Raw genomic sequence first — 26,054 nt, 5'->3', positions numbered from 1 at the left:
CAGGTGGTCTTTACTAAGACTTTGTTGTAATTTGCTTTGTACAATAAAGCGATCCATCGACCCACTTCTCCTTTTAAATGTTATCATCCCTCACACTGGCTGCCAATCAGGGCTTTTGATGTGTCACACACTTATAATTCCCACATGCGGACGGCGACAAAAAGGTTCCCCTAGAAGGTTTTTTAACATAGATTAAATTACATTTTTTTAGCTTTCAGAAGCTTTCCTCTTTATGTGAAAATGGGTGCACACAACGTACTGATACTTTCTGTATAGACCCAGCTGAATATTGCAATAATAATGTGTGGTTATCACAAAATCCCACAGCACACCTGGATTGGCATCACAGTACACCATTTGAAAACCACTATAGCCAGTTTGCTACTTTTTGGTGCTAAATGAGCGCCGCTATTGGTTGTTGACAGTGTTCACGTCATTGAGCTTCAGTATTTGCAGGAGCCAAGACTTAAAACTTTTCGATAATATTGAAAGTGTTTGATTTTGTCGAGAAAAAGACTGAGTCACATCCAGCCACTCACACACTGGTGGCCAAGGCTACTGTACAGGGTGTCAATTGCTACACAGCTTTAACACACTCACACATCGGTGGAACAGCCATCAGGAGCAATATGGAGGAGGATTTCAGTATCTTGCTCAAGAATACTTCCTAATGTGGACTGCAGGAGCCAGGGATCAAATCGCTGATCTTCCCATTAGTGGACGACCCACTCTACCTCCTGAGCCACAGCTGCCCCATTTGTAATTGTTGTTCAGCAATCCCTCTCGTGTCAAGGGCAGGAAATTATTTTACTCACTACATTTTGAACTCCACTGTCTCTTTAGGACCCCAGTGCCATGCCCAGACCCACATCTCAGGACCTGGCTGGATTCTGGGACCTCTTGCAGCTTTCCATCGATGACGTCACTGCCAAGTTTGATGAGCTGCAGCAGATCAAGAGCAACCAGTGGCAGCTGGTGGAGAGCCCAGAGAAGAAGGTAAAACTGGTAGATGTTTTCCCAGGGATCCACACACTTATAATAATTAGTCTTAATGGGCTCCAGATGAACTCGCTTAGCTCTTGAGAAAACTACAGTAACAACATTTGCCTTCCTTTTTAAGACTCATGACCAGCAGGAGGTAAATTATTCTTATCATAACACTGCAGGGGCCATGTTGGAAGGCAACATTAGTTCAGCTCAGACAGCTAGTAGCGTCTTCTAAAAATGTTTTTCTATTAAAAACACATCAGTTGTGTCTGTAGAAAAATTTGGGACTCGCTTTATCTGTCAGGTCCGTTATTATCGTAACTCATCAGCTGCTTTTGGGCTGCGGTAATGTAAGGTTAAGTAGTGAGAAATGGAGCTTAAGCCGGCTTTTCAACAGCATCAAGTGATGTCAGACCTTTTGTACTTAATGGAATTTCATACAGACAGTATGAGTTTGAGACTTCCTGTTAACAGACTAACAGATGGTTGAGGAAAAAGAAAAAACAGGGCTGTCTTTGCAGTGATTCACACATTTGCACTTTGAACGCATGCTAAACTTTTATTTTTACACTACAGTGACACGACACACGTCAGTATTTATATGTGCTATTTTCTGTCTTTGCTTTTCCTGAGAAAACTGGTTAAGTCTTGACAGGTAGTTGTAGCAGTGAATAAAAACACGATAGCTTAGCCACTTATCTAAAATCCAGAATTTCACAGCACAGTTTTCCTCCAAAATGCACACAGCATGTAGTGTATGCAGCACTGCTTTAAGAATCAGTGTTTGTGGAATAATGCCAAATGTGTTGAAATGAATAAATAGTTAGCAACCTAAAAACAAGAAAACCAGTATGAAGGTGACTCATGATTCATGACATCACTGAGGACTGAGTTTAAACATTGTGTTCAAAAGAGGCAGTTAGAGTGCTGCAGGGATGACATTTTTTGTAGGCCCTTGACAAAAAGCCAATGAGATTTTTTCATTTGATTTTTGATTATTATTAAAAATAAGCTCTGTGGAAAGTTTATTATACTCACACGTCATTCAGTAAGATAATATTCACAGATACACACCAGTTTTATGATTTTTGGGGCATTAATGCAATCTTCAAAAGTAAAAAGCTAACGTTGGGCTCTGAACTAACGACACTAATGTCACCACCGCTAAGCTTCCAAGTTTTAATTATTTTTGTGCGCTTACCTTTTCTACAAAAGCATTTCCTCTTAGCATGACCTGATCTAGCCAGTGGTTATGACTGTATCAACTGTCAGTCTCACATATTTTTTCAAAGATGACCAAATTGGGTTGCAGCGGTATACCACCAAACTGTATACCGTGGTATGAAAATTGACAGTTATACTGTGTACATTTGCCCATCAAGAATACTGACAAAAATATACAACCGGACAGAGAATCTCACCTGCACATGAGCATTTTCTTTTCATCTTTGACTGCTTGTCAGACATTTTTTACATATTTAGATTACAAAAAAGGTTTCAAGATGAAAAGGCCAACTACTGAGTAGTAGGGGTCAGTGGCCATCAGTGGCTGATTGCAAATTGCCTGTGTCATACTCAAGTCTTTCTTTCCTTCCATGTTAAAAACCCCGAAATAAATCAAGAAGTTTGATTTAAACACCCAACGGCGCATTTCTGATTTCTGTCTCCGGTGCCTCCATCTTTGTTTTGATCAACCTTCTGCCAAATGCCGCTGACTAAAACCTTTGCTGACCTCACCAGGAAAAAAAACTCAGCACCATCCAGTGGACCGAAAAAGCAATTCATTGTATTATTCTAGTACCACAAGTTGTATTAAAATTTGTATTTGCAAAAGTGTATGATGTATGTAATAAAAGACCAATACTTGGCATCAGTGTATCGATACAATATCACCACGCAAAATATAGCAATACTATGCTGTATCGATTTTTCCCCCCACCCCTAGTGAGTAGATAAGTTTCCATGTTTGGTGTGATAGCGTCCTTGACAACCTCTGCAGTCTCATTTAGCCACTTGTTGGCATGCATTTTTTATAAGCCGTGTTAAAGCGTCGGATTTCACGCGTGAGGTATTGTGAAAATCTCTTAAGCTTGTATTAACCACAGACCTTACAACCAAGAACCCATTCAAAAAGCCCACTGACTTCAAATCAAGGGAGCCAGAATACCTAAAATGTTAACTCATATCCAGGTTCTTCTGACATACTAACCATTTTTTACAGTTCTTTATACTGTACATTTTTGATAGTATCCTTTTGTCACTGTACAAAATAAAAAACATAAAGCATAAATAATACCAAAACATCCAGTTAAACCAACAGCTGAAATAAAAGCACATTTGTAAGAGTGGTGCTTGTAGATGAGGGCGCTGCATTTGTAAGAAGCACATTTAGATGGTAATGTGGTTTTAGAGATAGACAGCCTCCTTCAGGGCACTTGGATAATTATCTTCATGCTACAGTTGTAGTTGTAAGGGAGTTATTTACCTCCAGCAGTTAATAGGCACATTGCAAGCTCCACGAAGCTGAGCCCAAACAGTGACACAGATGCTCTGCGTTGGGCTTCTCTCCTCCAAAGCGAGCACGGTTTCATACTAACACCAGCTCGCCAGGCAATCAGAAAAGCTTGCTTGCATTGGGTTTTATGTATATGAGTGTGTTTGAGAGATTTGTGGGTCATGTGGGTGAAATTTTACTGCCTTCACAGGTAAATGTTGCAAACACTGTGAAACAGGTACATATTAAATTGATGGTGTCTGTAGTGTTTCTAGATGCCTTTCGTTGGAGCAAACAGCTTCTGGGTCACATGGCTGTCTTTCTGCTGAATAAATAACAGCACCTCAGCAAAAGGGAGAATTCTGATGATAAATTCTCATATTGCAACCTCTGCTGCTGCTGGAAATTTCTTTTAGCCATGTCTATTCTCACATGCTCTGTGGTACCAAAGATAAGCCCAAGCTGCCTGGGACCCTGCATCATGCACATATGTACCCAAGATACCAAGAGTCCACACATTAAAGACTTAAAGCCAAATGTACCCAAAGCTGTGCACTCTATAGAGAATGAAACTCCTATTACCATTTAATTTATCTGCATACATGTATCATTTTCGGCCTGATTTTCTGAAGAAATTAAGCTGTCCTGTCGGGGCTTAATCTGCTGGTTAATATTGCTTTTTTCCCTCAGAACCCTCAATTATGAGTTCTTGTCCTTTGCTGATTAAATACACTCTTTTTTTCCATAATGAGGTTCTATACAATAACCAAATTAAATACACTGCTCAAAAAATTAAGGGAAAACTTGAATCACACATCAGATCTTCATGAAGGAATTATTCAAGTTGAAAATCTTTACTGACGTACACTGTATAATTTGTTGAGAACAAGATCAGGTAACAATGGTCAATGGAAACCAGTGAGGGCTGGATTCAAAATTACACTGAAAATCAAAGTAAAAAAAATGAAATCACAGGCTGATTCAACTTGTGTGAATTTTATCACATCAACTCATAGTGTGACTCAGTACTGTGTATGGCCCCCACGTGCCTGTATGCACTCCCAACAATATCTGTGGTGGCAAAAAGGCCCAGGAATTTTTGACCCTTAAAGTCAAGTTAAAAGCAAAATGTGTTTACTAAAATTGAGCAATCCTGAATGGTCTCACTATGGGCAGAAGTCTTAGAGCAGAGTGACCTGGCAAACATTGTGATGGAGAAACATTGTGATGTGGAAAAAGATGTTGTTGGCAGAACAATTTATGGTAGAACTCGTATTAAAATTGCAGCAGGAAATAACACCCACATACACATACACATGTGCTCAGTGTGAACCTGCTCATATCTGTGAAGCGAACAGGGCACCAATGACAGACCTGCCAGTTCTGGTGTTCTCTGGCAAATGCCAGTCGAGTTGCACAGTGCTGAACTGTGAGCACAGGTCCCACTAGAGGACGTCGGGCCCTCATGCTCCCTGATGGAGTCTGTTTCTGATAGTGTGGTCAGAAACATGCACACCAGTAGCCTGCTGGAGGTCATTTTGTAGAGCTCTGGCAGTGCTCCTCCTGTTTTTCCTCGCACAAAGGAGCAGATACTGGTCGTGCTGCTGGGTTGATGCCTTTCTATGGCCCTGTCCAGCTCTCCTCGTGCCAGTCTCCTTTTATCTCCTCCATGCTCTCGAGACTGTTCTGGGAGACACAGCAAACCTCTTGTAACCGCAGGTATGGATGTGGACTACCTGTGCAACCTGATTGGGCTGCAGTTACCGCCTCATGCTACCAGTAGTGACAAGGACACTGGCAGAACACAAAACTAGAGAAGAATCAGCCAGGAAGGATAAGGAGAGAGCAACTGTCTGTGGCCACCACATGTAAAACCATTCCCTTTTTGGGGGTTGTCTTGCTTTTGCCTCTCCATTGCACCTGTTGTCACTTTCATTTGCACTAGAGATGCACCGATCCAGCTTTTTCAATTTTGATACCGATCCCGTTGCTGTGGCTTTGAGTATCAGCCGATACCCAATACCGATCCGATACCATGGTTGACCTAAAAAGCTTTATACCTTTACATGTAGAACAGAAAAGACTAGAGGCATCAGGCATTGATGGCTACACAGTTCTTTCCTTAGATAAAATGAAACAAGATGAAACAGATTAATGCAATGATGAACTATTTATTTTGAACAAAAATAAACAATTGTGCAACAGCAGTTGAAATAGTGTGAAATACCTCCACACAGCAGATTCTCTCCTTCACTCTATGACGTATGGCCTAGCTCGCGTTGCAATAGATTTAAAGGGAAAGGATCGCCTCAGGTATAGGTTGCATTTTCCGATACCCGATCCATCTATTTTGATGATATCAGGGCTGATATTCGATCCAGATATCAGATCGGTGCATCCCTAATTTGCACCAAAGCAACTGAAACTGATTCACAGTCACTTTCTAAATGGACAGATTGATATCTTGACTTAGTGTCAGACTGTGACTATTAAGTGTTTCCTTAATTTTTTGTGCTGTGTAAAACAATGTAAAATTTCCTCACTAAATGAAAAGAATATTGCCATTGTCACTTTTGTTATGTATCTATAAAGGATTTTTTTTTCTGCAGACAATTCATGTTCCATTCCATAGCAGAGCTGTTATCAGAGATGACCCGGCAGACCAGGTCCCTTTTAGCACTCTTATATATCTTGGGGTCAGTACATCATTTTGTTTAAAATTGCATGTCAAATGAAAGAACAAAGTCTCAGACAAGTACTTTGTATTAATTTCATTGTCATATCTTTTTTCAGCACAGAGTTATATGCATTTAAATATTGAGTGTGCACATGTAACACGTTGCCCCATCAGATGGTAGGTTGTCATACTGTGTGGGATAAGACATCACACTGGATTTTGCAGCAACTAAACAATTAGCCAATTCACTGTTTTTTTCCTTTAAATATAAAATTAATTTAGCTACAGAAAAAAGAGATTAATTGTTGAACTTGAATCAGTCCTGTGACTGTTAAATCAGTCCCAGCTACAAGAACTAGAAAATGATTTCAAATAAACTTAAAAATAAAACATATCAAGCACTCAAGGACTTTTCTTCACATTTTTAGTTCTGGCACAAATAAATAGCCTCTTCAGCCTACGCTTTGCATTTCACGCACTGGACCCAAAACTCTTTCGAAGACAGCCGTTTGCAAATGGCTCGACACAAACAAGGCACGGGCACTCATCTTCGTCTGACGAAGAGGCATCTGGAGTCTTTATTTTTATACCTGCCTTCTTTTTCTTTGGTGCTTTAGATTCTGTTCTCCCACATTTTTGGGGAACAGATGAGGAACAGATTTTTGAACTTGTGCCTGACTTTCAGCCACAAGTGCCTCCTTTACTGGTGTGTCAGTGAAAATAGCAGTTTTTCTTAGTGTTTTCTTTTGGGTATGGCCAAATGTCCTCTGTAGTGCCCTCTGATGGTGAAAATATTTACGGTGTGACAGCTAACCCATGTGACAAGACGCCCTGGTCTCTCGGGGGTTGATGTTATAATTCATATTATCCGTCCACTGATTGAGAAACACTGTTTCGTTTGTCGCTGTAATAATAAGCCTAACAGGTGTTTGCCTTGTTTGATTGTCATTCTGTTTCCTAAGGAGCGGAAGTGGCCACCACCTCTGCCAAAGCGGCCGTCCAAGGGGCGTGGTGGTGTTATGCGAGAGCGCTCTCTGGACCTTCAGGACCGCCAGCGACAGGAAGCCCGCAGACGCCTCATGGCTGCCAAACGAGCAGCTTCTTTCAGACAGAACTCAGCCACAGAGAGGGCAGACAGCATCGAGATCTACATCCCTGAAGCCCAGACACGGCTTTGAGGTCCACGGATTCATCCTCAGCTCCTCTCGTCCACCTCCACCCAACACCAGCTCGCGGCGTCACACCCAGCCTGCTGTCGTCATCTGTCACTGCCCGTCCACTTTTTCCTCATCTGTCGCCATTCTCTGGGTCATCCCTGCTGAAGCTACACTAGGCAAGAGTTCAGTTGCAAATGCATCTTTTTTTATCAGCTTAAATGACAACGTGGCACTGCCATAGGGAAGAACGCCCCATCTTCCCTGAGTGAGGAGTCAGGTGAGTTGGTGTAGACGATTCCCACAGAAAGTAATAAATAAAACTTTGAAAACGAAGCTGAGAAAACTGGACACACCAGCGTTAGACCTTTTGCCTCTTGCCCTTTTGGTACTCTTCAGTTAAAACTGACCACAGGCCAGCTGGAACGTAAGCATGAGCCAATAATGTGAAGTTGCCTAGTGTAGCTTTAAACCTGAAAGGGACTCTTTGCTATGAGAATGAGCTGCTATACCCCAAAATAAACATCTCACCTGGTATTTATTTCATCATTAATCCAAGTTAGTGGTTTATTTGATCATAGTCATTACTGTTAAAACTCCAGTCCGCTTCATTGTTGCCATTACCCCGCTGTGAGTAATGGTAACGTTACATTCGCCACATTCAAAGGAAACACAAAGTGCAACTTCTCTAAAGTTTCTCACCAGCAACAATGGTCTCGGGCTAAAGCATCCTGTGTGAAGGAACAGCGGCAGCAGAGATTGATGTTTCCCACGGTGGTGTATCTCAGCACAGAAATATAAAGATTATTATCCAACTGCTAGAAAGAATTTTAAAAAAGTTTAAACCAGTGGTTCCTAACTGGTGGGTCAGGGTCCAAAGGTGGGTTGTGGATCCATTCTGAATGGACCGCAAATGACTCGCAAATGTGTTTAGTTCGTAAAAAACACTGGCTGTTTACTTCAACAGAGGGGGGACCAAAAATGGGGATGGTAGGGAACAGTTCCATTGGTAACATCCACAATTTTTCACAGTGGAAACAGAAAAAAAGCGCACCGAACTGAACTGAACCGTACTGTACTGCTCGGTGGAGACGGGGCTTAACAGAGCTGGCAGTCGTGTCAATCACTGCTCATGAACTCCGGTCAAACTGTCAAACTTGGCAGCGCTGATCAGATATTAATCAAGATTCTGTTATTGCGTTGCCTGTTTCTCACCTCATATGTTTTCAGAAACATATTTTAGTGTACTGTTTAGCTGTAAAATAAGAAAGCTGGTCCGGCCGGTGGGTGGGGCTTCAGCTTGACTGTTTTGAACATGGTGGCCAGATTTTACTTTACAGCTAAACAGTACATTTAAACAGTGGTTCCCAACTGGTGGGTTGGGGTCCAGAAGTGGGTCATGGGTCAGTTTTGAATGGACAGCAAGTGACTCACGAACATGTCAAATACTGTAGAGTGACTGACTGATGAACAGCTACTGGACAGAGACAGCAATCTAGCTCGATGACATGGCCAAACACAAGTATGACACTGAATATATTCAACTGTGTGGACCCTGAACTAATGACTAAGGAGAAATCTGGACCCGTGGCTGGACCGGTTGGGAATCACTGGTTTAAACTTCACACCCAGCCTTTCCTATGAAGCTGAGTAAAACCTGATACCTTCGTTGATCAATTTCTCTTAGTTTCCTGCCAGTTTGTGGTTAAAACGTCCAAGTGTTCGACCCTGTGTCTGAGGTGCTGCTCAACTCTATCATCTACCCATCTTGAACCAGGCGTGCTGCAGCTGCTGACCAGTGTTGCTGAATGAGATTTAAAAAATAAGGCTAAAAATCCCAGACCATCATTTCAACATTTATTCATTTCCATTCATGCCACACCATCCCCTCTTTAGGACTATACATTCTTAAGCTATGTACGTTATTTGCTGCTGGATACATTTCCATTGCAGAACAAATATGAATTATTAACAAAAAGACAGTTTTGCGCAGCCTGGAAGAGGTGACTGTATCAAACAATGCATTTTGCACCTTATAATATTCATGTTTGTATTTCCAAGGGAAATGTAGTTTATGAAGCTCATGTGATATTGTTGCAGTTGAATTGCAAGGACAGATATGGAAAATTTACTACAGAATTTCATGTTACTCTATAGGTCATATAAACTGCACCTTGTGTTTTTGTTTTCATTTTCTTTTCTGACGGCGTTCAGGCCTCTCGTAATTACAACTATTGTGATTCTAACACTTTTAATTCTACTTACAGTATCTATCATATGACCAACATCACAATCTACAGTATGCATTTAGTATTTATAGTTGAAACAGTTGTGGGTTGATTTGACAGTGCATTTGTCCCGCTGATTAAGGGGTTGTTTCTCAGCTAAACAGAAACCATATGTCATAACACACACTGCATCCAACCTTTTGTTCCAAGTGGGGCATAATGAGAACACTTGTGTTGTTATTTTTGATCTGCTCATGTAGTCTAGGAAAGACAGGTGCAAATGACACTTTAACAATATTCAGTTACTATAGTAAATGGTGCTGCTTTTTACTCTAAAACTGTTGTCCTTTACCCAGTCCTATGTGCACGCACACACACACACTCAAGGACTTTTTAAACAGAGATTTATTAATATGGTGCCCGTTGTCTCTCCGATGACTTGTGGTAGATTGTGACTTTAGAAAAGATCATCTTTGCAATGCTCTTGCCCTCAGTGATGTAAATGAGGAGAAGGTTTTATGGTTCAACTTCCTTTCTAACATGCAAAGAGGTCAGTGATATTTATATTAATATTATTTATCAGACGGGAGAGATTACAGGCTTTGACATTCCACCAACCTTAAAGTAAAATCTAATATGCCCACCCTGAGCCAAGGGCATACTGCTACAGCTAGCTGAACATAACTGCATTGTACCACAGCAACGACGTTTCCCTAACATTTGCAGTACATGCCCATTCATTTTCATTTGCCAATCTAACCCCAGCTAATTAAAACAAATGTCTACATAGGGCCAATAGAATTATGCTGCAGCACAGTGTTTAATGTTTCCCATTTTATTGTAATTAGAATAGCACTCAGCAGAGGAGGGCAGTCTGTGTGCTGTAAATACGTGTGTGAGGCAGTGAGTCGTGCTTGTTGGGATTTCGATGGGGTTTGTTTCGCTTGCATCGAGGCTTGCATTTGTTTGCTCTTACTTTGTGATGTGTACATCAGTGCTAAATCTGAAACCCTTACCTTACCAGACGGCCTTAACCAAAACACTCATGAATGTAGAGCCCCTAACGATGCAAAAAAAATGTCCTAGGAGATGAGCAGCTGCTGAAAATCCAACTAAATTAGACAGGAGGGAAGTCACTCCGAAACTTTTCTTTTTCTTTTTATCAAACTCAGTTCAGTTTTTCGAATTAGTTGGCTGGTTTAAAGATTCAATTTCGAAGGGCACAAAAATAATAGTGACATCATGCCAGGTCACCAAGGGCAATACATAAGTTCATATTGATTTCAGGTTTATTGTGTCTTAAAGGTATACCATGCAGGAAATGTCGGTTACTGTTTGCAGTGAAGAGAAAGCCAACCTTTGCCTTGTTCGCTTTATCCGTGTTTGTTTAACGCTGTGACTGCGATTTTCGTAGCTTCCTCTTGGATGCGTGCTGCTTGCGGTCTGGCACCTTGTCACTACCTTTTCATAAAGTCCTGACCTGAACTTGCGCGCTGTGCCCCAAAATTTCCCGAACTCAGCAAAATAAAAGGGCAGAGTCACTGCGGATACATACACCGCCAAACTTCTAGTGGGTCGTAAAGGATAACTTTGGCACCATTCAACCTGGACCCTATTTCCCCGTGTAAACTGATCAAAGAGACTGATTTGAGCAACAATTTTTTAAATTTGTCAAGTACTGAGAGGCCGCCGTCCGCCGAACGAGCTGCAATGGAGGCACATGGGGCAACTGAACATCGTCAATGTATGTCCATGAATAGTGGTTATTTTTGACACAGAGCAGCTCAGATTATTTTAAGATTATTATATTCAGTATTGTGAATGAATATTTACCTGATTTCAGATGTGTCTCAGGCCTTTGAATTCTATTGACACCGTTATTTGTGACGCAGTATACGCATGAAAAGTTTTTATTTTACTGTTTACATATTCGTTGCGTCTTGCTGGTGTTTCTTGTTATTACACTTTCCATAGGTCCAGGTTGAAAAATGCTGAAGTTATCCTGTCAGGCTGTTCTCCTTCACTGTTTGTACGTTTTTCTACGAAAACCAAAATTCGTACATATACTACATAATCATAAGGCAGTAATTCAACCCACGTAATCATACGGTGGCGATCACGTGACCAATGCACTAACAGGAGTAAAAAACAAGTAGTCCACATAAGGAGTCATCTTGAGGTGGCGGATCAAAACACACAGGACTTTCCCCCAGGAGACCAGTGTTCAGAACCATGTGAAACCAAGCGAACTTTGAGTCATCATAGTCATCACCATGTTGCTTTTCCTAAACCTACCAACGTAACTATACTTTCCTAAACCTTAAGATGCCCAACCATGTTTCTTTTCCTGAACAATACCTATGTAACTTTACTTGCCTAAACCTAACCTCCATAACTACCTAAGTACATAATGTCATTCGTGGGGTGCTAATAACCAGATATCATACATTCCATTGTATGTGCTTTTTCGGAAGATGTCATACGAATTGTTGTATGTGGATAAACCGCTTCAGTAATGATTGAGAGTGATTACTTTTGTGTGTGTCTATGCATTGTTTTTAGGAAAATCCTGCATAGTACACCTTTATGTTTTATCCCCCCAATTTTCACAGGAAGTACAGGCATGTGTGCTGTTACTGAAACAAAAGCGTTCACAAACAGACAGAATAGATTTTCTCATTTCGAGTCCTAACAGGATCAATTCATGCACGTTTCAAGAAATAATACAATTTGATTTTTAGAAAGTCCTTGTAGTTCACAATTCAAATACCGATTAAAGAACTGCCTATTTTAATGTCCTTATGCATATTATAAACTATGAACTTATATTTTCCGATATGTTTACTCAGAGTTCTGCAGGTAGACTGTAAGAATAAGTACCAATTTTAAATGGAGTTCAGATTGATATACACCAGTATTTACAAGACATAGCTTCCTCAGTAACTCTCAGTGCTTAAGGGTCTAGTGTGTAGGATTTTGACGTAGTGGCCAAGTAGTGTAACTACAACTTCCACGTCCATCACGTGATAATATTGGGCTTGAAAGACTTTTCCCCATAGACTTACATTGTGAAAGAGACATCTGTAAATCAGTGGCTGCAATATTTTGAGCGTCACAACCCCCACAAAATGACAAATTTCACTACCAGGATTTCATCCATTCAGTCCGATAACATTTAGAAAGTCTAGAAGAGACGCATGATTAAATAATTTTATCCCCGTTCAAGTTAGCGGAGGGCTTAACCAAGAGTAGCTGGCAAAATTCGCTGGTGCGCTTGCTCCATAGGCCCAATGATGCAAAAGTCCTGCGTAATCTTACAGTCGGTAAGTCGCTAATGTTTTATCCAGTTCTCCATACATCCATCATGTAGATATAAATGGCTCATTCTAAGATAATAAAAACACAACAATTCTTGTTTTAAGGTGATCATAAACTAATCACATCATAGTTACACATATGATATTCCATTTCTACCAATTGATTCCCCTAAATCCTACATACTGGACCTGTAAATCTAAATTCTAGTCTAGGCTTAATTTATACATCTGTATATTTCTTCACTGTATACTGTGCCCAAGTATAGACTGAAGGACTTGTAATTGAAGGGAGGAATAATTTGCTTGAAAAATGAAGTGCATTAGTAATTACAGAAGCTGTTAAGATAGCGAAGGCTTTCTTTTAAGTTCAATGATTTCTCAAATTTAATTATAAATACAGTACCTTCTTCCATTAAGGGGCTTTGCGTCCAACATTAAGACACCATTTATATTGTGTTTCAGAGATGAAGGATCCAGCTGATTGTGGCCAATTTCATTTAATTACCCTCTTTTAGACGGGAAGCAAAATGATTTGAAGTCATATCAAGTTTATGAAGTCTTTTCCTCTTCAGATTCACTCTGAAGAACAGGTTGGCAAATCATCTTCTACGAACTGCAGTGCTTAAATGTTCAGTACTTCGGTCTATTTCTGTCCTTTCAAAAATCTGTCAAGAGGAACGCACCAATGATGCCCACTTCTCCCGTTACAGTTTGGTGCAGAGTTATAATGAGTCCCAAGTAAATTTTTGACACTCACTAAGTCAGTTTATTTATTTTAACTTTCAAATCTGTTTTCTTCGTTTATTCTCTGGTACGTCTTTCACAAGAACAGTCTGGACTTTTTCTACTAACCTTGGCCTGCTTGGTCAACTAGTCACACTTGGATTATTTGGGGGGAGAAATCTTCTTACATTCCCTTTAACTAGAAGGGAGTTTATGACTTAATTATTTATTAATAAATAATGTCTAGTGCCCATGAGATTTTAAATATAGTATATATTTATTTATTTATTTATTTATCATAGTATATATAAAAGAATGTTTAATATAAGAGAATCTAATCCTGCTAAACATGGTTAAGAGTAATAAAGGCTAGCTTTACTAAACACTGTTACACAGTAGTGCTAACCAAATGTGTAAGCACTGTGTTAGCGGACTGTCCATTGTTCTGACAGCCCAAATATTCGAAGACCCATTGGTCTGAAAAATGTCCCATGGACCCAAAAGCACATTTATCCGAAAGCTTGCTATCCCCAAAACAAATGCCCATTGCCTGTTTCTCCAAATACACACACTCCCTGCAGTTAGACAACCAAATCAGGAGAAAACCTGTTTGCATTCTGTAAACCACTGATAGGTTACATTTAACAACAATGCTGTGGTTAATGGTTAATGGCTATAGTTAGTAAAAGATCATGTTGTGGCTTAAAATACCCACATTTGGTGGCACAAAAGTCACTAGAAAGGTAGGAATGGGTTGGTGCAAACACTGCTGGGAAATCCTACAAGTGTCAAACGCCAATGAGAAACAGCATAAAGGGTCAGTAAAAACACCTGAAATTGGTGGCTCAAAAACTGCGGGGCAAATGACCCTAACTGCAGGGAGGAATTATTTTTTGAGATACTGAATTTTGGGGCAATGGGCATTTGTTTCTGGAATAACGGACTGTCGAAGAAGTGGGCTTTCAGTCCAATGGGACATTTTTCGGACTAATGGGCTTTGGAATTTCAGGCTGTCGTAACAATGGCGTGGCACCATGTGGTAGTCATTAAGCAGATGTTAACCAGAAGTATTTATTTTTCTCACTGTTCAGTACTTAGTACCACTGTTTTGGTGGACAAGAACAAAAAAGATATTCTTGTTTAGGCTATCTTTGTCTTGCCATCTTCCTTCTCCCTTCTAAGTCTATAGCTTTGAAATATTAAAGTCCTCATTTATTTCACTGGTTCCTCCCTTAGTTTTGCCCTCAGAGGAACCAACAACAGCTTTCTTTGAATTCTGACAACAGTTGACGGGCTATTTTAACAATCCAACTGCTCTTCCACCTGACTGAAGGTCATGCAAATCAAGTCTACTTCCCACAGACTGCATACTGTGATTCCATCATGTGTAGTACTTGATGATCTGGTACTCATTATCACTGATCCAGGCTATCCTTTAAAAAACTACCTTTTCAAACAAAGCTTTTTGTAGTTCGTATTTTGTGTTGCTAGGAATTTCCTATGAAGTGTTGGTAGAAGGTAATGAGGTTGGTTTAGCACCTAAGGGGGACAGTAGAGTGACAAGGACTCACAACCTCACCGTCACTGGTAGGAATGAAAAAATGATGTCACTTTGGCTGTTTTTGCACCAATCACCAGTCAGTAAGACTGATATCAGACACAAAGATGTCCTCAGAGGTTACAGGGACACAGCTGCTGCGAGTGATGTACACTATTACAGTATGTGTGACGTGAAATACTCATGATGACGTGTTTTTGTGGTATCAAGCAGGGCTATTCTATAATCATAGTACCATTTTCATGTTGTTGTGTAAGTTCTTGACTTTAGCATCTGACGAAGCGCTAATTTTTTTTCTTTTGCGTCCGTGTGTCATATACATGCTATGAGGGGCTTAGGAGTTTGGCAATTATGTACATGACAAATCCTCAGGTGCCTTACAGTTTGATTCTCATAGGACTCTGTGAGTGAATGTTTTGGGTTGAGATATGAGAAAAGATTTCAACACCTCTTAGAGTGCAGGTTTGTCCGTGATACCATAACAAAGGGCTGGAAACTGGGCTGGGTCAGACTGCAGAGATTTATTACATTTATATTTGACTAATTCAGACATCCTACTGTAATGAACTACAGCACAATACAGTCTAGAGGATATTAAAGGAGGATATGCTAACTTTTTTTTTTTTTAATATTTGGTTCAGATCACTCAGATGTTCTGCTACAATTCACCATGATGCAGTTACATTTTTAAAATTGAATTTACATGTTACAGGACGGCAGATACAGCTCCAGTAAAAACAAAGTAAGTGCTGCAGGGATGATGTTTATTTGTAGGCCAACAAGGAAATTAACATTGCCCTAGTTTCCTCGTCAAAAAGCCAATGGAACTTTTTGGATTATTGCAAAAAAGATCTGTTGCAAACAAATCTTTGTGCTACTTACACGTTTTGGTCAAGAAGATAATGAAGCATAAATGCAATCGCCAGAAGTAGAAAGCTAACATTAGGTTATAATCGAACTATACCATGGTCACATGACTTTACATCGCCCTCACAATGAGGCTTGATGACGTTCTGTAGTCCAATTAGCAACTTGATAACCACCTTCTTTAAGACACATAAAAGCTTCAGAATTCACAAGTAGGGTATTTACTGACTTATTTTGTGGCTGAACAAGGTGGTGCAGTGGTTGGCATTATCGGCTCACAGCAAAAGGGTCCTTGGTTCCTGGAACCTGGGGTTGGGGGTTCGAACCCCGGCGTGGGGGAGCCCTTCCGTGTGGAGTTTGCGTTCTCTCTTCGTGTCAGCTTGGGTTTTCTCTAGGTGCTCCGGTTTCCTCCCACAGTCTAAAGACATGCAGGTTAATTGGTGACTCTAAATTGCCCGTAGGTCTCTATGTGTCAGCCCTGTGATAGTCTGGCGACCTATCCAAGGTGTACCCAGCCTCTCGTCCAATGTCAGCTGGGATAGGCTCCAGCCCCCCATGACCCATAACAGGATAGGCGGTTACGGAGAAAGAACGAATGAACAAAACGTGAAAGTCTCTTAAGCTTGAGTTGACCACAGACCTTATTTCAACCAAAAACCAAGTAAACAAAAACCATTAACTTTGAGACGAGGAAACTGGGAGGGCTAAGACAGATTCATCCCTGCACCACTTTGGGAGCAGATATGACGTTGTAAACATCTCAGAATGCACGTCACATCCATTTCAGCAAACCATTTCTTAAAAAAGGTCTTTATCTATTTTTCCTCCGAGCTGTGATATTGTAATCTCCTGATAGTTTATTTTGCCTTTTTGGCATCTACAGCTACAGAATCTGGAGACTGACAAAACTTGACCAGCCAAAAAGTGCAATAGTGTTTTCATACAAATGACAGGCGGGCTCACCTACAGCTATTTACCTCATGGTTAAGTGTTTTAGCAAACATGGTATAGTAGGAGTAGTTGTAATCTCCACAGGAACACTTTGTCATGCCTGTGTACTATGCAGCGGTACTTCTGTGGGGCGGCAGAGCTTGCAGGCCCCGATGCAGATCACCTTTCATTTACAGAGCACTGAAAGCACGCCGTCTATTGTGCTTTACACTACAGGAGCAAAAACGTGTGCTGTCATTGTCATCCAGTGCTCAGTCCTGTACATCCATGATCACTTACTTTATGCTGAAGTATCTAGTAAAAAGAAGAAGTCAGCTAACTTTAAGTAATACAATTATTCACACGGATGTAAGAAGTTAAGAGTTCCTTTACCAGGGTCACTTTTCCTTTTTAAGTCACTACTCAAGATGTGTTTATGCTTTCTACGACACAGTTCACAGCACCATATTTTAGACTAACATTGTTTAGTAGTTGTTCCGAAGATAAACCTCAGAGAAGTCTGTATAGGTGCTGAATCAACACACTTCTCTCCTTGTACTTTTCCTAAATTTGCTTCTTTTTATTTCTTTATTTCTTTATTTTGTTTATTCTGACAATCAGCACACACCAAAAGCATCAAATGTACACACATACACACAACCGCAGTGTCACATCCTCAAGATAAAAACCCTGAGTTTCCCTTACACGTATCTTGAGGATCTCTTTACGGTCTCTTCAAGTGAGACTCCATGAAATTTACAATGAAAGCTTTTCTCCTTGTTTCAGATACAGTTGCACTGCAAAGATGTCTTTCTATTGCTTGCTCTCTCTTCTCATAAACCATGTGACTTTTGATGACATAGATCAGAGTTTTGCTTGTTGTCACGAGCCAAACAGCAGTCAAGTGAGTAATTACGGACCATGTTTGATTTCATGCTTGCATTAATACTGGGCTGTATGAGAGTGTATCTGCTCCTCAAGCAATAAGCCTAATTTAGATATTTAGTTTGGCTTTTCATCTTCTGATGAGCCTGAATCTGAGGGCTGTTACAGTACTGTTTAGGTCGTTGTTGCCACTTAAAGAAACTGTTTGACATTTTGGGAAATCCCTGTGTTTGCTAAGTTGGATAAGTCAATCGATACCACTTTCATATCTCTTTGTTATAAAGCTACAGCCAGCAGCCAACTACCTTAGCTTAGCATAAGGACTGAAAACAAGGAGACAGTTTGCCTGGCTTTGTCCAGAGGTAACAAAAGCTCCATAAAATCACCTCTAAAGCTCACAAAATAACCTGTTATGTCTTGTTTGTTTAATCTGTATCTTTATGGCTTAGCTAACCTCTCCTGGCTTAAGTGTTTAACTGACAGGGAAACATATCCAGAAGTAATGAAATCCACCTCAAAACACCCCAGTAATTACCAGGTTTTAGTTGTATGTTTGTTCAGGGTACTGGAAAGGAGGCTCCGACCAACTGTCAAACGTTAGATTCAGGAGAAAAAATGTGGCTTCTGTCCTGGCTGTGGAACAGTGGACCAGCTCTTCTCCCTTACAGGGCTGCTGGAGGGGTCATGGGAGTTTCTCCCTACATGTGCTTTGTGGACTTGAGGGAAGCTTACGACCATGTCCCCTTGGGAGTCCTATGGGGATACTATGGGAGTATGGGGTACCAGGGTTGTTCCTACAAACCATCTGGTCCCTATATAACCAAAGGGGGGCTGCGTTGGCACAGAGTCAAACGCCTTATCAGAGGGTGTTCCACTGTTCCTCCGCCAGGATTGTCACCGATTCTGTTTGTGATCTTAATGGACAGGATTTCAAGGTGCAACCGGGGGGTAGGAGAATGTCCAGTGTGGGGACCTCAGACTTGCATCTCTGCTCTTTGCAGATAATGTTGTACTGATGGTTTCATCAGACCATGACATCCAGCAGGCACTGGGCGGTTTGCAAACCAAGTGTGACGCAGTCGGGGCGAGAGTAAGTACCTTCAAGTCTGAGGCCCTGATTCTCTGTTGAAAAACGGTGTATTGCTCCCTCTAGGTTGGGAGTGATTTAATGCCCCAAGAGAAGGAGTTCAAGTATCTCGGGGTCTTGTTCACGAGTGAGGGTAAAATGGAGCATGAGGTGGGCAGGCAGGCAGATCAGTGCAGTGTCAGCAGTGCTACAGCTGCTGTGCTGGTCTGCTGTGGTGAAAAACGACCTGACCCAGAAGGGGAAGTTCTCAATTTACCAGCCCATCTATGTTCCGCCCCTCACCTATGGTCATGAGCTTTGGGTAGTGACTGAAAGAATGAGACCGCGAATACAAGCAGTCTGAAATGAGTTTTCTCCGCAGGGTGGCTGGGCTCAGCCTTAGCAATAGGGTAAGGAGCTCAGACATCCAGAGGGAGCTCAGAGTAGAGCCGCTGCTCCATGTCGAAAGGGGCCAGCATAAGTGGTTTGGGCATCTGATCAGGATGTGCTTTGGGTGCCTGTACGATCCACTATGTACACACTTACAAGTTACACAGTTAGCATGCTACCGATTTTAGCACCTAAACATGCTGTTAAACTTAGCTAGCTTAACTTAAAAATGTATAAATAGAGCTGTACTACATTCATCAAACTGTTAGCTAATTGGTTCTGTGCAAACTTTGTGTGGAACACTGCAGTCTGTCCGCAATTTGCTGCAAAAGTAACATTTTTTCAATGTACTTGAGCTTTGCCATAAAGACTGAAAACAGAGAAAACAGCTGGTCTGCAACAAAAAAAAAACAGACTGGCAAACCCCACAAATTGTTTGCTATTTTTTTCGTGACTTCTACTTTCCACCCAACCGTCGGACAAATACCACAAAAACCAGCCGTCATATGTTACATATACAAGTGCTGAACAACAACAAATATGAAGAAATATGTTTATTATTTATAAACCCACATGGACCAGTATCATCTCTCCCTACATGCTTCAGTCTTCCCTTCATCCAGATCAAGTACACTTCTTTGCGCCAACATTTTTACTTCCATGTATATTCTGTATCATAGCAACCAGATGCTGCGCCTCCAGAGTGCTTTCACTCGCTCCCAGCCAGGCATTTCCTGAGGAGCACCTGGCCTTTTCAGCTAAGAAAAAAGAAAACACTTCGGTTGACCTGGGGCCTTACGGTGTGTCCATACCAAATGTGGTGCAAATTTTTGAGTTGCATTACTCATCCGTATGTGGTCGCTGGAGTGTTGCGAACTTGCAAATATTTGCCCTTAAGATCTGTGCTAGCTAACTAACTGGGGAAGGCAGCTAACAGCTAACTTGGTCTGCCCTGAAGCACAACCATTAGCTGGATGTCAACACGGAGGTTCTGTGCCCTGAGGCAGCTTGAACCATGATGGCGACACTCTTAACTTTTTATCGTCAATCATGGCAGCTCATTATTCCGCCTTCGGTCGTTAACTTTCCACAATAAAAGACCAACTTAATTTACGTAAAGCATTTTGCTAAGAAGCTCTCAACAAAATAGCTTACAGAAGTCACAGGTGTCTTTTCAGGACTTGTGAAATTTTATGATGTCGCTCACTTATCTCTGCGCCCTTCAAGCACGTTTTTGTTTTGTCTCTGTACAGCACTGACACTGAGTGCAGCTCATAAATTGAATATCGTGTCTTTTCGTGTCTTTGCGCCATTTGCTCTGGCACAACATGATTTTGCCCTATAGGACAGGTTCCTGGATCAGCATCCCACATCACATTCCTGGATCAACACTATGATCAACCAATCACAGCCCTCTGACATCAGTGTGCTGCACCTGTGCTTCTTTTAAATTTCCATTGTGCTTCTTCTGAGCTAGTTTTCCAAATTGAAGTTAATTGAACAAAATCCTCAACAACACTGAATAAAATCCTTATTAGCTACTGCAGGGTTAGCGAATTACCTTGCTAACTAGGTTGGCTGTGAAAATGTTAATAGCAGGTATTTGCAACTAAAAAAATAACATTATCCTTAATCTTTGTCAGTTAATAGTAATCTACCCTATTGGCAAGCCTTCTTGTTAGCATAACCTACCTACTCAGCAAGCTAACTCGCTAAAATTCTAGCCTATTGGAAAGTTTGCTCATTAGCATAGCCTACCTACTTAGCAAGCTGACTCATTAACCCAGCAGTAGCTTGTATGGACTTTGTTCAGTGTTACTTGGGATTTTGTGAAATTGTGCAAACTCCAATTTGGAAAACTTTGGGAAAAAAGTGCATGTGCAGCGAGAGCTGTGATTGGTTGATTGCAATGTTGGTCCAGGAACGCAGTGTGTGCTGCATGCATGATGTGATTTTGCCAAGTGGGACATGCTCCTGGATCAACATCCCACACTGCGTACCTGGACCATCATTGTGATCAACCAATTACTGCCCTCTGACATCATCAGTGTGCTGCTCCTGTGCTTCTCTCAAAATTCCTTTGTACTTCTTCTGAGCTAGTTTGAACAAAATCCTCAGTAACACTGAACTAAAACCTTGTAAGCTAAATGTGTCCTTCGCAGGTCTTTGCAACTAGAAAATGCTCTTATCCTCACTCTTAATATTAAGGAACAATATTTTAGCCTATTGGCAAGCTTACTTGTTAGCATAGCCAACCTAGTTAGCAAGCTAACTCGCTAACCGTGCAGTAGCCTACAAGGTTTTTGTTCAGCATTACTGAGGATTTTTTTAATTGTACTAACAATTCTAACAATTTAGAAATCTAGCTTAGCTCTGAAGAAGCACGTAGGCATAAGGCTTGTTTGAGATGAACTGCGCCTCGCCCGGAAAGTAGACGAGAGCAGGCGGCTGCAGCGGGGGGGCAGTGACAAAAAGCTGCAGTGAAGTCGGACAGTTTCCCGACAGTTTCCAGCAGCCTTCAGTCCATACAGGAAGTCACAGACACATTTACATCCTGTCTGGAATGATGTCAATTCATAAAAAAAGTGATCAGACCCATATATCAGTTTGTTCTCAGTCTCCAGTTGTTTTAATTATGATAGATTATGATCTATTAAAATGCTTTACAGGTGATCTGTAGTTTATGTTCATGGTTTATCCTCCATTTGTCATGAATTCTCCTGCAAATCAGCATCATATCAGTTTGACCTGTCCCCTCAACTACACAGGCTGAATAAACTCTGTTTGACTATAAGGTTCATATTTTCGGAGGAAAAAAAATACTAGACAACAGCTTTCATTAAGGCTCAGTCAGATGCAGTCAGAGCTTCACATCTGTAGCCTACACGTTATTTTAAGAATCCTCACATCCCACTGACCACAAGTCTCTGACCATCTGAACCAATCAGCTGTTAGATCAGGTGAGAGCCAGGTGGTGCAGTCGGTGGAGAGCAACTGCAGCGCCTGGCTCTAAAAACTGCAGCCGCCTCGCTTTCGTGGTTTTATCGCCGTCCACTTTTGTAATACACCAGAGCAAGTCGGGATGAAGTCGGACACAAAACTAACTGGCATGCATTGTTCGCCGATCGCCGGTGATCGAATCTGCGCAGGCCTGGCTCATCTCGAACGAACCTATTTTTAAAGAAGTGCAGGGGCAGCACACTGATGATGTCAGAGGGCTGTGATTGGTTGATTGCAGTGTTGGTCCAGGTGTGCAGTGTGGGATGTTGATCCAGGTGCATGCCCCACAAATTTGCATCTATTGTGCTTCTTTGCGTTGAATTTGTAATCTCACCACGCAAAACGCTCGCATCAAGTTCGGTGTGAACACACCAATGGGGATGGTGGAGGGAAGATGTTGTCACCAGGCTAGCTGTTTTCCCCTGTTTCCAGTCTTTACGCTAAGCTAAGCTAAGCTAAGCTAAGCTAAGCTAAACATCACCTGGCTGTAGCTTCATATCTTTCTTACAGAAATGAGAGTGGTATCCAATTTTTGATCTTGCCAAGAAAGAAAATAGGTTTATTTCCCAAGGTGTCAAATCATTCCTTTAAACAAGCTAACATTTTGTGTAGGACACATTAAATGAGTACTTTTGTGGAACATTTTTTCACACTTGATTTCTGTAAGTCCTGTTTTTTTTTAACATGTAACCTCAGTGCCCATCTACAGAGTTATGGGCCTGAGTCAATGTGAATCGGTCTACATTGCTTTTAAAATAGTTTTACTATTTTACACCACCGCTCGTCTCCACACCAATTTATGGACATGCAGTTGCAGTCAGAATCTGCGGGCATATCTTGTCCACATTTGCATATTTTTTTGGCGTTGTGTGCTACAGTTTAACTCGGAGGAGAAGTGTTTCTATATCCGTGCTGTTCTTTATGTTCCAGTGTTTTATGAGGGGAGAGAGAGCAGTCACAATTTTGTTTGCCTTTGGTGGAGAAATGTCTTGTGTCGTGGCTGTGGGTAGAAATAACAGAAGGCCTCTTGTGGGTTTTGCAATGTGACATGAGAAAAATTTGATAGCATAAAAAGGTTTGTGGTTAGCTTAAAACTATTTTGAATTGTTAGATATATCAATAATGAGGATAAATATAATGCCAAATATTCAGTATTTGTACAGAAATATACATATATAAATATATAATATATGCCTAATTTAAATGGAACTATTTTCCGCTCTTGACCATGTTTTCGTTGTTTACCGTTCCTTTGTCGACATTATTTTATAAGATCTTCAGATAGCATGCAGGATAGTGAAACTGAATGTATTATTTAGTGTTTCATTGCTGTTCAGTATTACAGCATTCTACAGATCAGTTTGTGTTTGTAAGATTAATTTAAGATGACTATTTCATTTCTAGATTTGTCTACCTATAAAATGAATTGTAAACTTTCTTTTCTAAATGCAAGGTTTTGAAATGGTTTCAACAATTTATATCATTTTATTATTTTTCCTGCTTTATCAACGTGGCTCAGTATGTTTTGCCTCTTCTAAGTACTGCTATCAACCATCTGTTGTAAATAATTATGCAAATTAAACTTTTTGAAGAAAACAGCATGGTTGTGAGAGAGCGCATTCATTTCATCTCCATGAGTACCGGGAGTTTTTGGAGAAGTATCAGCGATGCAGCTGTACCATCAAGTAGACCAGTCATGTGGGATTTTAGCTCAAAGGCAGGGTTATTTATAGAGAGTTACTAAAACCCAGATAAAGTGTTGTTTCTCCTCTGGAGTAATGCTCTGCAGGTTTATATAACCATAAATGGGAAGATGCTTGCTGAGGGGTAATCTGAGTTAAGTGTCTTAACAATACTGGCTTTCAGTTACAACTGGGATGATTTGAATAAATTAAGTGACTTAATTAGTTAGTGACAGAACAGTTATGAAAAACTGCTGTACATGGCGTCTCTCTGGTCTGCCTGGTGCTCCTGCTGTGGACCATTGGCACAGCAGACATGGTGGCCTGTCATGGCAGGTGTGACTGATAACATGTAAAATGACTGCAGCCCATTCAGGTGAGATGGTTACAGGATCCTTGTATTGTGCAATTGTGTATCACAATTTAAATGAATGAATCTGAGCATTTTTCAAGCCCCTAAAGTCAGAAACAGAAAGCCAGATTTTGTCCAAACTTTAAACAAAATGAAAAAATGATTTCCTCGTCTACATCCTGTCTGTCTTGGGGCCATAGTTGAACAACTGCTGTCTCTTCATAGACCTTACATTTGCGCCCCACTACAGCCCACCTGCAATTTCACTTTATGCTCTCTTTGCTCCCATTGTGTGTCCTTTACATGTGACTTAAGTTTTATACCTTTCAACATATGAACTTCAGCACCCCACATGCAGATTTCTCTTCACTGAGCAAGATTGAGAATGTTGTGACCAAAAGACTCGATCAAGTAAGTAGTAAGCAAACTAAACACAGCACATGAGGAGCCCCTCTGTGAGGAGTCTGAAGTGGATCCTCGTATAGTGCTTCAGCAGCATTGGGACCAGGTGTGGCTCAGCTGTACTGATGAAACAGCCCTGCCCAGCAGTCACTTCTCATGGCAGCTAAAATATTGACTCGGCATCAGGAGCAGAACTTTGATTTTCAAAATACAACCATGTTTTTTTATAATTTAGACATGTCTCCTTCATGACATGGACAGTTGCAACAAATATTTACAAAGCAAAACACAGTGAAAAGTGCTAAATTATTATAAAACAAGAGTCCTGGAGATTTTTAATATGAAGTTGTCATAGGCAGAAAAACAAAGTTTGCGCAAAAACTATAAAGGTGGTGCAATAAAGCAGATGTGTAAGGTGAGGAATAAAATGTATTCTTCACAAATTATGTAAAATTAGCTCTTTAAAAATATCTTTTGTACCTTTGGAGATATATCAAAAAAGAACATTAAAGATCTTAAAAATGTATCTCCTCATGAAATGTTTACATTAGAAGCTTAAAGCTCCACTATAACAGACAAGTTACCACTTGAAGATTTTACACAGGTTTGGATATTCTTTTTAGTTTTTAAGTTATTTTTACTTACATTCTCCCCATTCATTCTCTATGTAATTTGCTACTTATTATATGCAAACACCACTCATACTTCCATACCTTCAGAATTACACACACTAGTGCAGCTTCTCCTGTTTTCTTTCCTTTTTTTAAAAAAAATCTTTTTAATGTAACGTCAGTTTTTGGGCTCTAAAGAGTTGAGGGGTTCAATGCTGCCTTCTGAAAAAAATGCAGGCGACATGTCCACTGTGGCCCCTCCCTCCATAGCACAGCAGGAAAAGCACAGGTGAGATTAGTAACATAAATCACGTGGCTGCATGTGTGACTAGTTTTGCCGGTTTCAGAGCACTGCTGTCACCTCAGTGGAACTTTAGTCATCCATAATTATTCCTGCTACGACAAGTCAAAATGTCCGCTGTGAAAAAGTTTGATTAGAACAAGAAAACTCAAACAGAGAACACTCTTACTGCTACTAAACAGATGGAGCTTAAATTCAGTGTCACAGTGACTAACGTCATCTTACCTTAACTCTCTCGCAGGTGATTTTAATTCCTCAGGTCCTCACTGTGTGCACATCCACCGAGGGCTAATCAGCATGAGTGAAAACACCTGTGTGGGCGGACCACAGGTGTGCTGAATATCATCTGGTCGTGGGATCAGAGCAGCTTCCATGGTTATAATGATTTCTCATCCACAGCAGCATCTGTTTTTTATACATCTTTAAAATA

General features: G+C 40.8%; 1 protein-coding gene across 1 annotated transcript in view; it reads left to right on the top strand.

Annotated features, from left to right (window-relative positions):
• Positions 1–7,484, top strand: part of LOC126398338 (disks large-associated protein 2-like) — a 116,201-nt gene extending 108,717 nt beyond the window's left edge. The window contains exons 12-13 of the mRNA XM_050057575.1: positions 844–996; positions 7,121–7,484. Of these exons, the coding sequence (XP_049913532.1) occupies positions 844–996; positions 7,121–7,336 (369 nt within the window). The 3' untranslated portion in view covers positions 7,337–7,484. The remainder of the gene's footprint in view (positions 1–843; positions 997–7,120) is intronic.
• The last annotated feature ends 18,570 nt before the right edge of the window (positions 7,485–26,054 follow it).

Source organism: Epinephelus moara, chromosome 12, assembly GCF_006386435.1.
Source record: "Epinephelus moara isolate mb chromosome 12, YSFRI_EMoa_1.0, whole genome shotgun sequence".
NCBI lineage: Eukaryota > Metazoa > Chordata > Actinopteri > Perciformes > Serranidae > Epinephelus > Epinephelus moara.
This window is presented reverse-complemented; position numbering and strand designations above follow the sequence as displayed.